Source organism: Felis catus, chromosome C2 (genome assembly GCF_018350175.1).
Source record: "Felis catus isolate Fca126 chromosome C2, F.catus_Fca126_mat1.0, whole genome shotgun sequence".
NCBI lineage: Eukaryota > Metazoa > Chordata > Mammalia > Carnivora > Felidae > Felis > Felis catus.
In genome coordinates, this window is record NC_058376.1 from 2,251,470 (window position 1) to 2,264,934 (window position 13,465).

General features: G+C 62.3%; 1 protein-coding gene across 1 annotated transcript; it reads left to right on the forward strand.

Moving 5' to 3' along the window:
* The first annotated feature begins 481 nt into the window (after window positions 1-481).
* On the forward strand, window positions 482-10,907 carry ICOSLG (inducible T cell costimulator ligand). The gene is made up of 7 exons (XM_023238653.2): window positions 482-670; window positions 2,666-2,706; window positions 3,585-3,947; window positions 4,596-4,892; window positions 6,976-7,141; window positions 7,997-8,033; window positions 8,935-10,907. Exons 1-7 carry the CDS (start codon window positions 657-659, stop codon window positions 8,983-8,985), a joined length of 969 nt encoding a protein of 322 aa, XP_023094421.2. The 5' UTR covers window positions 482-656; the 3' UTR covers window positions 8,986-10,907.
* Window positions 10,908-13,465: the final 2,558 nt, after the last annotated feature.

Sequence of the window (13,465 nt, forward strand, 5' to 3'; positions counted from 1 at the left end):
CGGCGGTCTGCCCCAGTCTCCCGGGCCCCGCTTCCTCCCTTGATTCCCCGGGAATGTTCACTTTCCCGGGACGGCCTGTCTGGTTTTAACAGTCGGTCCTTGGCGCTCATAAAGGACCTGGCCCGCGGTGGGTGTGCGCTACATCTTTGGTGAACGGAGGACGGGCTGCTGGAGGTGGCTGGGCTCAGGGGACCCCTCCTCGTTGGCCCTCACCTCCAAAGGCCGGCCTCTGCCTCCCCATCGGGGCGCGGACGTTCTGCGCGACACCGGGGGGCAGCACTTAGCCTCCCACGGCCCCGCCAGCCCCGCCAGCCTCCCGCAGAGCCCTCGGCCGCCCTCCTCCCCGGGACCACGCACCACCCTCCCAACTCGGCGCCCAGCGGCTGGGGAGGGCTTAACTTTGTGGAGCCTGTGACTGAGCTTCCGTTTTTCCGAGCCCCGCCTGCGGCCAAGGGCGTGGGAGGGACTGGGCAGGGGGTGGGAACAGGGGCGAGGCCCCGGGCGGGCGCCGGGGAAAGTCAGCTCTTGCGATTCACTTAGCGCGCAGAGCGGCGGAGGCGCGCAGTGAGACCTGGGCTCCCGCGCTCCGACGGCTCCCGCGGCCCGAGGTCTTTCTCGCTCCGACGGCTCCGGCGGCCCGAGGTCCCGCCCCCACCATGCGGCTGACAAGGTGAGCGTGCGGAGGCGGGGAGGACCGGTCCTGCGGGTGCACCGGAAGAAGAGAAGCTGGAGCTGGGAGCAGGATCCCCAGGGGGCCGGGTAGGACCCCCCGCCCACCTGGCGGCGCCGGCCGGATCCGCGGGCAGGGCCGGCCGCTGGGAGCGCCGCTGCGCCCGGAGCCCTACCTGCAGGAGGGTGGCCTCCGCCCAGCGGCGGGGCGCGCTGTGGGGGGCCGACGGCGGCGCGTGGGTGTGCCTGGGGGCGGGTGCCCGCCGCGAGAGGGCGAGAGCGAAAGCTAAAGGAGAGCAGCCGCGCGCCGCACTAAGGGGACGAGGGCACGGACTGCCCAGCGGTGGGGCGCGACCTCGCAGTGCCGTGGCCGCTCCCTCCAAGGCCAGCCGGTGCCCACTGTCGGGTGACATGTCCTCCCGTCGGCAGAACCAACCCGGAGGAGGTGCGAAGCTGGCACCCCGGCTCAGCTCACCGCTCGCGGTGCCGGCGGGAGAGCTGGGTGACTCTGCCTTGCTCTCCGCTTTTGGCCAGAGCGCCCCCTTCAGGTCAGGTCGGGGGCGTGCCCGCCTTGATAAGCTGGCTGCCACCGGGTGTCCCCAGTTATAAATGCAGGTAGTTACAACCATTTTCTCAAGCGAAGAAAATACGTCCTCATGGTCACCCACACCCCAGAGTCTGGGGTGTAGGCTGGGGACCAGGTGGGCCAGCAGGGGGCCCAGGGCGCACCCAGGGAACAGGCGGACCCAGCTCCCTCCCCAAGGCCAGTGCTTGTGACTCAGGTTGCCCCCAGATAACCAGAGGAGGCCCAGCAGGTGTATGCTCCCTGGATCCTCAGTGCAGAAGGGGGTCTGATGGGCACCACGGGAGCCACCAGGGTGTTCGCAGCTCTTGTGTTTTGGAAGGCTGCTCTGGCTCCAGGGAAGGGGGCTGCAGGTGGAGGTTATGGGAGCTGTCCCCGCGAGCAGCAATGGTGGCCCCAACAGAGACAGGAGAGACGACAGGCCTGTCTGCAGGCTGTGGCCTCTGGCGTGAGGGAGCCCCTGGTGGCCTGGGCCCAGCTCGGCCGGACAGCCATGCAGACCTGAGTTTACTCGGCAAGGGACATGCGTCTGTGCACATTCAGATGACGGCTGTGGCGGGCGAGGCAGGGGTTTCTCTGGGGCCAGAGCTCAGCGGACACAAGCCTGGGAGGCCTTCAGGAGGGGGTGGCTGGGCTGAGCTGCACACAGTGTGGAGTCCCTGGGGTCGGAGGTCTGGGTCGAAGAGCCTCGGAAGTCCCCAGAGGGGTTTGCTGGCCCTGGGCAGCTGAGCCACCCGCCTGCTTTGGAAGAGCCACCAGATGTAGTTTCAGAACAACCGTGTCCTTTCAGAACGCCGCCCTGCGCTCAGTCGACCCTGCCGCGGGTCGTGTTACAGCCTCTCTGTCTCCCCAAACCTAAGTGTAGCTCTGACTAGAAACACCCTGAAAGCGTATTCTCTTTTTTTCTTTCTTTTTTGTTTAAGATTTATTTACTTTTGAGAGAGAGAGAGAGAGAGAGCGCGAGCGAGCGCACAAGTGGGGGGGGGGGCAAAGAGAGAGAGGGGGGCAGAGGATCCGAAGCAGGCTCCAGGCTCTGCGCTGACAGCAGCGAGCCCGACGCGGGGCTCGAACTCACAAACCGCAAGATAGTGACCTGAGCCGAAGTCGGACACTTAACTGACTGAGCCACCCAGGTGTCCCTGAGAGTGTATTTTTCTGATTTCATATGGTCTCTTGGAATCCATCCCCGGCAAAGGCCAGGCGGGCACAGGGTTGAAGGCAGTGGCTTGGGGGGTGGCTCCCTCCACCCTGTGAGCTGGCTGGTGGCTCAGGACTTGCTGTGCGTGGGGGGAGGGCGCGTCCGACGGGCTGGGCTGTGGGTGTGTTCACATTCCTCTGTGGGCACGAGCACCGCTGCCCACGAGGTTTGGGAGGAGCGGGAACTCACCTGCCTTTCCGGTCGTTCCCTTCCAGTGCTGGAATGTTCCTGCTCCTGTTCAGCGCCCTGCAAGCCAGTAAGTTCAGAGAGGCTCCTGCCGGGGCTGCGGATGCGGGTGCCACCTCACTGCGGCCCTTCTGGCCTTTGCAGGGGGCCCTACGGGAAAGCGGGGCTCGGGGCCTAGGGGAACGTGCAGATTCAAGGCCACGAAGGGGCCGCTGGTGCAGCCCCTGCAGTTCTTGTCTTAGTTCGTGTTTAGCGACAGTCGCTTCCGTCCCTCCGCGTTCCAGATGAGCTGGGGCTTCCCATTTCTCTTGACCCCTTTGCCCCAGTCAGCCCCGGGGAGCCTCCAGAGCCACCACCTTCCAGAAGAGCAAGGAACAGGGACCTGGCACCACAGCCGAGGCTGAGACCTTGCGGAGCCTTCCAGCCCCGAGGGTGGCAGGACAGGGGACACGGGCATTGCCATGGCCGCACCGGTGGTGCGGCGGCTCTAGACTCGGCATGTGGGCCTTTCTGGTGCCCTGCGAGCAGCGTTTTAATACAATGCTGTTGCTGAGAAACTGTTTTCTTGTAAATGTCCTAATTAAAAAAAAAAAAAAAAAAAAAAGCTTTTTACTTTGAGTTAATTATAAACACCCAAGAGGTGGCCCAAACCGTGCAGAGCCGTCCTGGGTGCCCGCCCCTCCCCCGACTCCTCCCGATGCCGGCCTCTCCCACCGGGGCGGAAATCCACGCTGGAGAATATAGTGCTTTCCAAAACTGTTTGAATTTTAAACATGCTAGCACATTCCTACGTCTATTTGATTAATGCATTAACATTTCTACTGAAATGAGTCAGAATAGGTGTCTGATTGACCCTCGCTACCAAAAAGCCTCCCTCCCCCTAGTCAGAGAACTTCGCGGGCTGGGACTCAACCGTAGCAAGTAAATGTCGTGCTTTCTGAACCACAGCAGATGTTCAAGAGAAAGAAGTCAGGGCGCTGGTGGGCAGCGACGTGGAGCTCAGCTGCGTTTTCCCCGAAAGACACAGTTTTGATTTAAATGACCTTTATGTGTACTGGCAAACCAGTGTCGTCGGCACACCGAAGACCGTGGTCACCTACTACCTCTCCGGGAACAGCTCCGCGGGCCACGAGGACAACCGCTACAGGGACAGGGCCCGGCTGTCACTGGAGAGCATGAAGCGGGGTGATTTCTCTCTCCATCTGCACAACATCACCCCCCAGGACGAACAGAGGTTCAACTGCCTGGTGTTTAGGAAATCCCTGGAGTTAGAGAAGATTCTGGATGTCGTGGTGACGTTACACGTGGCAGGTAAGACCGTGGAAGCTGACGGGACAGACCCCACCCCAGCCTTGCGTCCCAGAGAAAGTATTAACGAGGCCCATTCTCGGGCTCATTCACCTGTTTCTTCCGTAAAGAACGTCCTAGTCTCTGCCGGCGGGTTTCTGTCCAACCGAGCGGGAAGCTGAACTGGTTGAAAACTCATTCAGCTCCTGGGAAGTTTTCCATAGCCTGAGGTCACCTGGTGTCACAGAAGAACTCCTAACCTTGCTGTCTGGGCCTTAAATTCTGCATCTCAAGTCCAACTAGGTGTTCTTAATGAAATTAGGAGAGAATGCTGCGAAGCACCAAGGGAGATCCGAGTTTAGGAAGAAAATTAAAGTCAACCAAGGACCCCGGACCCTGTCCCCTCCGGAAGGCCTGCGAGCCTCCCGTGTCACCGGAGATCCACACGCGCCCCGCCTGCTCACATGGGGGAGGGGTGCGGGCCCAGCAGCCCTGCTGGCGGGCGGCGGTGTGTGCGGGCTGCCCGGCCCGCAGCCCCGGTCCTGCCTCTCCCCCGCGGTCAGGGCACGCTGGGCCACCTCCCCTCTACCCTGGCCCTGGGCACCAACCATGTGCCCCTCTGTTTCTGACCTTCAGAACCTGCCTCCCTCACCACCCATCTCCCCCCTGCAGCCAACTACAGCATGCCCGTGGTCAGGGCCCCAAGCGGCCCCTCCGAGAATGAGGAGCTGACGTTCACGTGCACGTCCGTGAACGGCTACCCGAGGCCTAACGTGTACTGGATCAACAGGACGGACAACAGCCTGCTGAACGAGACCTTGCAGAACAACACAGTCTCCTTGAACGCGCAGGGCTTGTACGACGTGGTCAGTGTCCTGACGATCCGGCGGACCCCCAGCGTGAACGTCGGCTGCTGCATAGAGAACGTGCTCTTGCACCAAAACCTGACGACGATCAGCACTCAGGCAGGTAAGGTCCCCCGGGGTCTGTCCCCTGACACCGACCCAAGACTGTGGGCCTGCGGTGACTCAGGAGGTCCTCTGAGCCAGAAGACCGAGCCCCTGCAAGGTGCCTGGGCAGTGGCTTCCGGAAGCTGGAAGGAAGGGGGAGGAGGTGACAGGCAGCACTCGACGACGAAATTCACCACGGCTGCCGAGGGCAGGAATGGGGCCGGGCGCTCAGTGCTTAAGTGGTTTCACTTAATCTTCGCTCTCAAGCTCAGGCTTGGTGACTCACTTCACAGACGAGGGGCTGAGGCCTGGAAGGTTGTGTAGGACCGGGCAGCGGTGGCATCAGGGTTGAAGGCATGGCTGAGCCTCTGCCGCTTAGAGGGCCAGAGCGCCCATGCTGGGGTTCCAGCCTCCGGCAGCTGGCCTGGCTGCGGGCTCGGGGCTTCCCCGTGGGAGGGGTGCAGGCAGGCGACTCCACAGAGGCCACAGGCTCTCTCAATCTGCGTCTCTGTCACTAGTGTTGAGATGACAGGTCCCCCTGGGTGGAGGCGGGAGAGCTCCACGATGGACTCTGTGGGCCTGCCCGTGCCCTACAGGGCCCCGCACAGGTTGGAGAGAAAGCATAGCTCCTGGTTCGGGCCTTATGAGAGTCCCAGGGGGCAGCGGCAGCAGTCACGCCGAGCACAAGCCCCTGAGTGTGGGCCCGTGAGCCCGCGTGGGTCGCATGCTGTGAGACTGGCCCTGACCCCCAGGAATCCTTGCGGGCCTGACATCTTCCTCCCTGAAGTCAAGGCACGGCCTCGTGACCCTGTGGTCCTGGCCTCTCTGCCCAAATGGACCAAGACAAGGGCTGTACCAAAAAGCCTGCCTCTGATGGCCGCCTCCCAGCAGTGGTCTCCCCGGCAAGGCGGCCCCGGCAGCAGGTGAAAGGGGAACCAGAAGGTTCTCTTAGGGCTGCGGTCTCGGCTCCTGTGCTGTGGGATGGCTGGGAAGCCCGTAAAAGTCCCCAAGCCCCGACCCATTGGATTTGCTCCCCTGGGCTAGCTGGGCACCAGGACATGTTTAAAGGCTTCCAGATGATTCCAAGGTGCATTCAAGACCTAGCCACTGAGTGGTTTCTCCCATTTTGGAGACGTACGGGGCGTTTATCACAAGCTTCCCTTCCTCGTGTGCCCGGGAGAGCCACTTTCCAAGGGGTTAAGCAATCACGTTAAGAGAGGACGGATGAACCCTTCATGCACTGCGGGGGGGTGGGGGGGTGGGGACGCAAAATGGTGCAGCCACTTTGGAAAACAGCCTGGCGGTGCCTCTGAAGGTCGTCGTGGCGTTTCCATGTGACCCAGCAATTCCGCTCCTGGGTTGTACACCCGGCAGAATTGCAGATGGACTCACGTGTGCGTGAATGTTCAGAGCAGCGTTACTCACAACGAGCAGCGAACGGATTAACACTTCCGTCCAGGCACTGATACTCACTGCCACGCGGCTGGAGCTGGAGAACGCCGTGGTCAGTGAGAAGCCAGAAAGCACACACGCCGTGCGACCGCGTTTATATGAAATGTCCAGAATAGGTCAATCCTTAGAGATGGAAAGTCCAGGAGTGGGGGCGGGGGCAGGGGAAGGGCAGTGGCTGCCGATGGAGACGGCGTCTCCGGGAGCGACGCAGAAGCTCTGCACCCAGACGGTGGCGATGGCCGTGCCCCGCTGGAAACGTACAAAATGCTGCTGCTGTGTTCGCTGCGTTATGTGACTTTTGCCTTTCTTTTTTTAAATCTGTCTATAAAACTAAATGATAATAAAAATAAAAATAAAATGATACATTAAATCACAGTAAACATTTTTCTGAAAGCCAGGAGGACTCTGTGCTTCCCACCATGCCCTGCCCAGGTGGCGGCGGCTGGAAAGGGCTGGGGTTCCAGGTCGCAAAAAGGTGGAGTTCCACCCCTCCCCCCCGGAAGAGCCGCAGATTTTAAACATCACAAAGCGAAGCCAGGGAAGTTCTGAGGCCTCGGTGCCTCCCTCGGTTTTCTCCTGCTCAGGATGGAAGGGGTCCCTCCCCTTTCCTCCCCACCCTTTCAGTCTTGTGTTATTTTCCTCTCCCATAGAAACGGTCACTGGAACGGAATATGGCATCACCGAGAGCCAAGCCGATGCCCCGAAGAAACAAGGGGCGGTCCTCAGCGCCCTCATCGTGCTGGGCGTGGTCGTGGCCGTGGCCGTGGCTACAGGCTGGGTGTGCCGAAGCAGGTGCCCCCCGCGGGATCCACACAGGTACCCGTTAAAAATTCTGCAAGACGTCGCTTTCCTGCAAAGTGCGGCTTTAATAGCGTTCACGCTCACGAGTTCTAGCGGCTCCCCCACTCTGGGACGTGGGTCCTGGGCGTGGCCCCTGATGTCGTGGGCTCCATATTTCTGACACAGCCGAGCCGAGGGCACCGTGTGAGGCTTTCTCCCAGTGTGGGGTGGGAGTGCCAGCTTCTGAATTTAGACGTCAGGACGGAGCCCTTTTCTATGGAGGCCAAGCCGCCTTTGGTCCTGACGAGGCTGTTGAACTCTGGCCAAACTCAAAGGGGTTTAGAAAGATTGCGAAAGGCTGGGTGTTGACCCTACAAAACAAAGCAGCAGAACTCACAGAAGAGGCAGGAAAGCCCGGAACATGAACACGGTCACAACCATGTCAACCAGGGTCAGTAGGGAAGGCCCTGAGCGGGGGACACAGGGAAGAGACGTCTCCCCAGCTCGGCCTGGCGGGCATCCCCCAAGATACTGACAGAGTTGGGGATCTTCCGGGTCTTCCGGGAGGGTCGGGGCACGGGGAGCACTGGTTCCCTGATGCAAGTCTGCATGTGCTGCTGGAGTTTCTGGTTTGTTGCCAATGCCTTCATCCCAGAAACACTTCCCACGGCCCATGGCCCACTGCCGATCTGGCCAGGCCCTGGAGAGGCGCCTTGAGTCCGGAGCACAGACCTCTTACAAAGCATCTTCCCGGAAAACCAGGTGGCCCGAGGGACCCTCCCCTGTGAGACTGTCCCTGCTCTGCGTGGCACCCAGGGCCACTGGGGACTCTAGAGCAACGCCTCTCTACCCCTGCTACCTGCCCTGAGTGTTTCCGGTTTGTTCCAACAGGAGCTGGGCTGCAAGACCAGAGCAGACGTTCTCTTCGGTGAGTTTGCCAAGAGGGAAGGGGGCCCGTGGACGGCAGGTGCAGGTTCCCGTGAGCGGATGGCTGGGCGGTGGCTTTGTCAGTGTTGGCCTCTGGCACGAGCTATCCTCGATGACGGGGAGCTGGATGTGGACGTTTTCAGAAACACGATGAGCCCCTAGAGAAGGCGGGTCACGCTTTCCCCTTTGGTATGCAATCCCATCCTCGTATATGCTTGCTGACTGACATTGGGTTACAGAATGCTCCAGACATCCACGAAAGCGGTGAGCCTCTGATGATGACCCCCAGGCACGTCTGCCAAACTTCATCCCTTCTCCCTGGGCCCCCTCCTCCCTACCCTTCCCACCCCACCCCCACGGGGGTCTCGAGGGAGTCCGGACGCTAAGCCCTTTGTCACAGAACAGTTACTCCGGGTCTCCTGGTAGAAGCAGGCAGCCCGCTGTCCCAGGAGCAAAGGTCGAGTGATTCCCACCCAGTTTGGGAAAAGCGTCCACACACAGGGCCTTCAGTTTCCCAAGTGGCAGGTGCCTCGGGCTGCAAAGGGCAGTGGGGCTTGTAGGCGGGCTGGCCCGCGCTGGACACTTTAGGCAGACGGCCTCCCCTCTCTGAGCCCCGTCTGCACCCCTGTGAGCCACGCTTGTCCTGGGGAGGCTGGGCCGGGCTGAGCCTGGTCACACCGGTGCTCCTGAGGCCACGCAAGCCAGTTTCAGACAACTGCAGAACACAACTTGCCAAAACACCAGGGCCCGCCTGTCAGGCAAAGGACACCGTTTGTGGGTTTTCCGAGCTTCCGGCCCTTCGTTTCCGCCATCCTATGTCCTGAGAGAGCAGCCGCCCGCCCCCGAGAGGAGGGAAGCAGTCACAGTGCTCCGTGACGCTCTCCCTTCTGTTTCTTTCCAAGACCGTGTCTGATGAGAACTCACCACCCGGAGCGTGGACAGGGTTTCTGTGAGAGCCCACCAGGAGGGACGGCGGATGGCAGCTTGGGAATTGACTCTGGCAGACCTGGTGGCCAAGAGGGGACCATCTGCCCCCATCGGTGCCATTAACAAGGGGGCTTCACGGACACGGAGGCTCTCTGGACTGGAAGGGACACGTAGAACCGTGCCTGATCCCAGGGAGAATGTTCCAGGTGCCGCCCGGATCCTGGAACGAGGACCTCTCACAAGGGCCAACAGCTCCAAACGCACATGCCCCCAAGTGAGCGGGCTCCCCGCCTTTGCTGCCAAATGCAGGAGGAAGGTGCCTCGTGATGGCTCCTTCCCCCGCCCCGGCCCCCCGGAGCCCCCGGAACCTTTCTCAATCCCAAAAACGCGTGGGGGTTTTGGGGGATGGGGGCTTTCTGAGACCAGAGGAAGGGCGGCTCTTTTAGGAAGGAGTGAGGCGAGCTGGGTCTCCTCCAGGACCTCCCCTGCCGGCTGGAGGTCACTCAGGGCTGTCGTGAGAGGCGCACGTGCGGGGCCCCCTCCCCTCCTGCACCCTGAGCTGCGTGTGCGTGTGTGTGTGTGAGTACGTGTGTCTGTGCGTGTGTAAGTGTGTCCAGAATGCAGGAACCGGTCAACACCGGAAGGTCCCTGGGAGCTCCTTTTCCTCTGGGATCTTCACCGGGGAGAAAACCTGACCTCGTTTGTTTTAGTCGAAAGCTGGATGTCCCTCCTAAAAAAAGGCACAGTGGAGTTTTCTCGAGAAGACAACGTGCTGCTGGGACCATCGTGACAGAAGCAGGGGAAAGAGCAGAACACAGAAACTTGCTCAGGCAGGACTGGGGACCCGTGTTTCCACTGGACACGGGCTTCACTGCGTGGCCATCGAGGTCCTTCAACTTGGTGCCGTGACGCGCACGGAGGGGGCGCTCTCCCCGCAGAGTGGCAGCCGTTCAAAATGTGGCACTAATTCCATTCCACCCTCCGCACCTGTCACCCCCGGCTTCCCCCGGGACCTGCACGGCTGCCGTGGAGCCCACGAGGCCCAGCGGGGGACGGGAGAGGCGCGGTGGCCCAAGTCCACCCAGGGGTGTGCGGCCCATGGCCTCGACCCTCGCCGCGTGGTTTCCATGTTGTTGCCCCCACTGAATCTAGCAGCTGACGTTTCTGGAAGGTTCTGCACAGCCGGCTGCCCACTAACCCTGGTGTGCGCGCCCCTGGGAAAGGCGGTGTCCCGCCTGCGGTCATTCAGCACCGGTGGCGGGCGTGATGGCAAAAACAAGGACCAGGCTCAGTGGGAATGCTGAGCCCAATCCGTTGCAAGAAGTGTTCACTGTGTTTGTACCCAAAACTCCCTGCCTGGCTGTCACAGCGTGCCGTGGACTGCACCCAGACTTTACCCGAAAGCATCAGGAGAGGCGTGTTCCCAAAGGGGGACGAGAAGGTCGCCGACTGGCATCCGGAGTAAAAAGCAGAAGGACCATTTGGGTGCAGGCAGGGGCTGTGGAGCCCGCCTATGGCCTCGGGCAGGGGTGCCGGCATAGCCGCCCTCCCCAGGGGCCCCCCGAGTCCAGGCTGAGGGTCCCGCACCTCCTGCAGCCCGCCCGTCCGCAGCAGACCCTGGTCACTGGGCGCCCACCCAGACGGGGTCTGTTTCCAGCGCTCCCCTGTCCAAGCGGGCTTCTCCCTGGGGGGGGGGGGCAAGGGGGGCCAGCTGCCCAGACCCACCACCACTGCCTGTTTGTGGGTCTGCCTGGACCCGGGGCTCCCAAGGGACGCCAGCAGGGCCCCCCCACTCCCTCGGGCCTGGGAGGGTGCACAGTGACCCCTTGCCCTTCGGCCTGGACGTCTCTGTCCACTCCTTACGCTGCACTGTGGACAGGCCGAAGGCCAGTGTTTTTACATCTGTTTCTGGAAACCTGACTTATAAGAATAACAAGACAGAAAGTGGTGTCTGTGTCCAGTGGCTTGGGTCAGTGCGACAGTCACCTGCACGCTCAGCTCGGCTCTTCCTTACTGTCAGTCTCAGGGGTGCCCGCAGGGCTCAGCCGGGTAGGCATCTGACTTCGCCTCGGGCCATGATCTCGTGGTCCGTGGGTTCGAGCCCCGCCCGGTGTCGGGCTCTGTGCAGACAGCTCGGAGCCTGGAGCCTGCTTCGGATTCTGTGTCTCCCTCTCTCTCTGCCCCTCCCCCATTTGCAATCTCTCTCTCTCAAAAATAAACATTAAAACAAAAAAAACCTTACCGCCAGCCTAGGGACCCTGCCCCTGTCCCATTGGTTTTCACCCAGGAAAGGTCTGTCCCCCAGGGGACGCTGGACACGGTCTGGTGGCAGTTTTGGTTGTCACACCTGGGGTTGCCACTGGCCTTTAATGTGTAGGGGCACACGGGACGGCCCAGCACGGAGAAGTAGCTACGTTAGAGGTCAGTGGCCCGAGAGTCAGAACCTGTGCCCTCCGTCGTTGCCTTCCTGTGGGAGGCGGTGGGGGGGGGGCGCTTCCTGTCCCCATCCGCGCTGGGGCCCCTGCCCACGGCTGGCTGTGGCATAGGTGAGGGGTTCCCGGTTAACAGGTCCAGCCTGGGCAATGCCCTCACTCAGGGTTGGGGGCCTCCTTCCCACTCAGCTCAGCCCGCTGCCTGTCTGACCCTCCGTGCGGGGCCCGGAAGCTGCCCGTCCCGTTGCTCTCGGAGCCTGGCCGGTGGGTGCCTGGCGGTGCTGTGGGCAGAGGCCCCGCCGGACACGCGAGCCTTCGGGAATCCCACGACGCTGCCCACCTGCGCATAGCAGGTGCGGCGAAACCCATGGGGAGGCGGAGCCGAGGCCAGCAAACAGCGTGGCCCATCGCTAGGGCAGGGGACAGAGCAGGGTCAGCTGCCTGTGTGACCTGAGCACGTCACTTCTCCCTGCACCTCGGTTTCCCCTCCTGTGAGGCGAGGAGGCTGGAACTAGTCTCCGCGAACGGGCCCCTGCCGCTCGGATGCTTCCTACGACCGACCGTGGCCACCGTGGCCATTCTGTTCGACCCGGGGGAGGGCAGCCGTGGCTTTGGAATGGCCGTTCGGGCCCGGACTCCTCGAGAGAAGGCCCCAGGAGCTGGTCAGGGGCAGAAGCCAGCAGGCTGACTCCGGGCGGTGCTGAGGAACCCCCAGCCGCACATCTGGTTTTCACCCCCCTCCACGCCCAGCTTTCCCAAACAGAAGGCGGCTCTCCCGATTTAATCTGAGATAATTCTGTCCTTAGAGAAGGAGTCCACCCTGACGGCCCCTGGCCCGTCAGGACCCACACCCCAGCCCCCTCCTTCCCTGGCATCGGGTCTGCTCACTCCCACTCTCCCAGTGAGGGTCCCCCCTCTCGGTGAATCCAGGGGGGTCCTGCCAGAACCGGGGCGAGGCAGGCAGCTGGGGGCAACTGTGAGGGGGGCAGGGGCAGCCCAGCTCCCGACACGGGGGGCTGGATTCTGAGCCCCAGGGCCGGGGGTGCGGTAGGCTGACAATCCAGGGCGCTCCTTCCCGCCTGTGTGCTCCCTCCCCGTCCTCCTTCCTACTGTGTTCCTGCCCACTGCCCTCCCTTCCCCACTACCTTCCATCCCCCCCTCCTCCCCCCCACTGTGCTCCCTCCCCCACTGTCCTCCCCCCATTGAACTCCCCCCATTGTTCTCCCCCTACTGTCCTCCCCCACTGTGCTCCCTCCCCCCTTGTCCTCCCTCTGACTTCCCCCCCTCATCCTCCCTCCCATTGTCCTCCCCCCCCATCCCCTCTCAGGGTCTTGGCCTGAGCTCAGGGCTGCACCCCTCCCCTGGGAGAGTGTGATTCATCTCCCTGCCCGCCCCCCACGACCCCAGGTCTGTCGGGGCACGTGCCACCAGGAAGGCAGAGGACACCTGTCCCATCAGAGTGGCGGCTCCTAGGCTGTGAGGGGGGGTCGCCCAAAGGGCCCCGTGGATCTGCACTCGAGGTGCCCGCACAGCGTAGCTTCTCAGAGAGTGTAGACGCCACAGGTGTGGTCCAAAGTGTGGCCAAGAACGGACCCGTGGTGGGGACAAGGGGACGGCGAAGACTCGGGCCCTCGGATCCGGGCTGAGTCCCTCTCTCACGCTGTCCTTGAGCCCAGAGAGTGACCAGAAGGTAACAAGAGCAAACGCCAGGATTCGGCAAAATACAAACCCAGGAGCTTCGGGGCCCGGATGGCGAGGGCCGGGCAGAGGCTGTGAGGCCGCAGCCCAAGAGGAAGGTGCTGGCGGGCCGGTCCTGTGGGCGCTCAGAGGGAGGTGGCTCACAGCCATTCCTGGGTGAGCTGTGCCCTGTCTCTGCTGCTCCGCGCGTCTGTCTCCCCCAGAGCACCACACCCCGACCCAGGCTGACCTCCACTCGACTAAAACTGGGGTGGGGGGGGACACCACTCAGCCCAATCCAGCGGCCAAGAGGAGGAGAGGAAGAGGGAGACAGCAGACAGGGGCCGGGGAGCAGGTGAGGAGAGGGGAGAGGGGCCCGGATGGGGGTCCGCAGTCC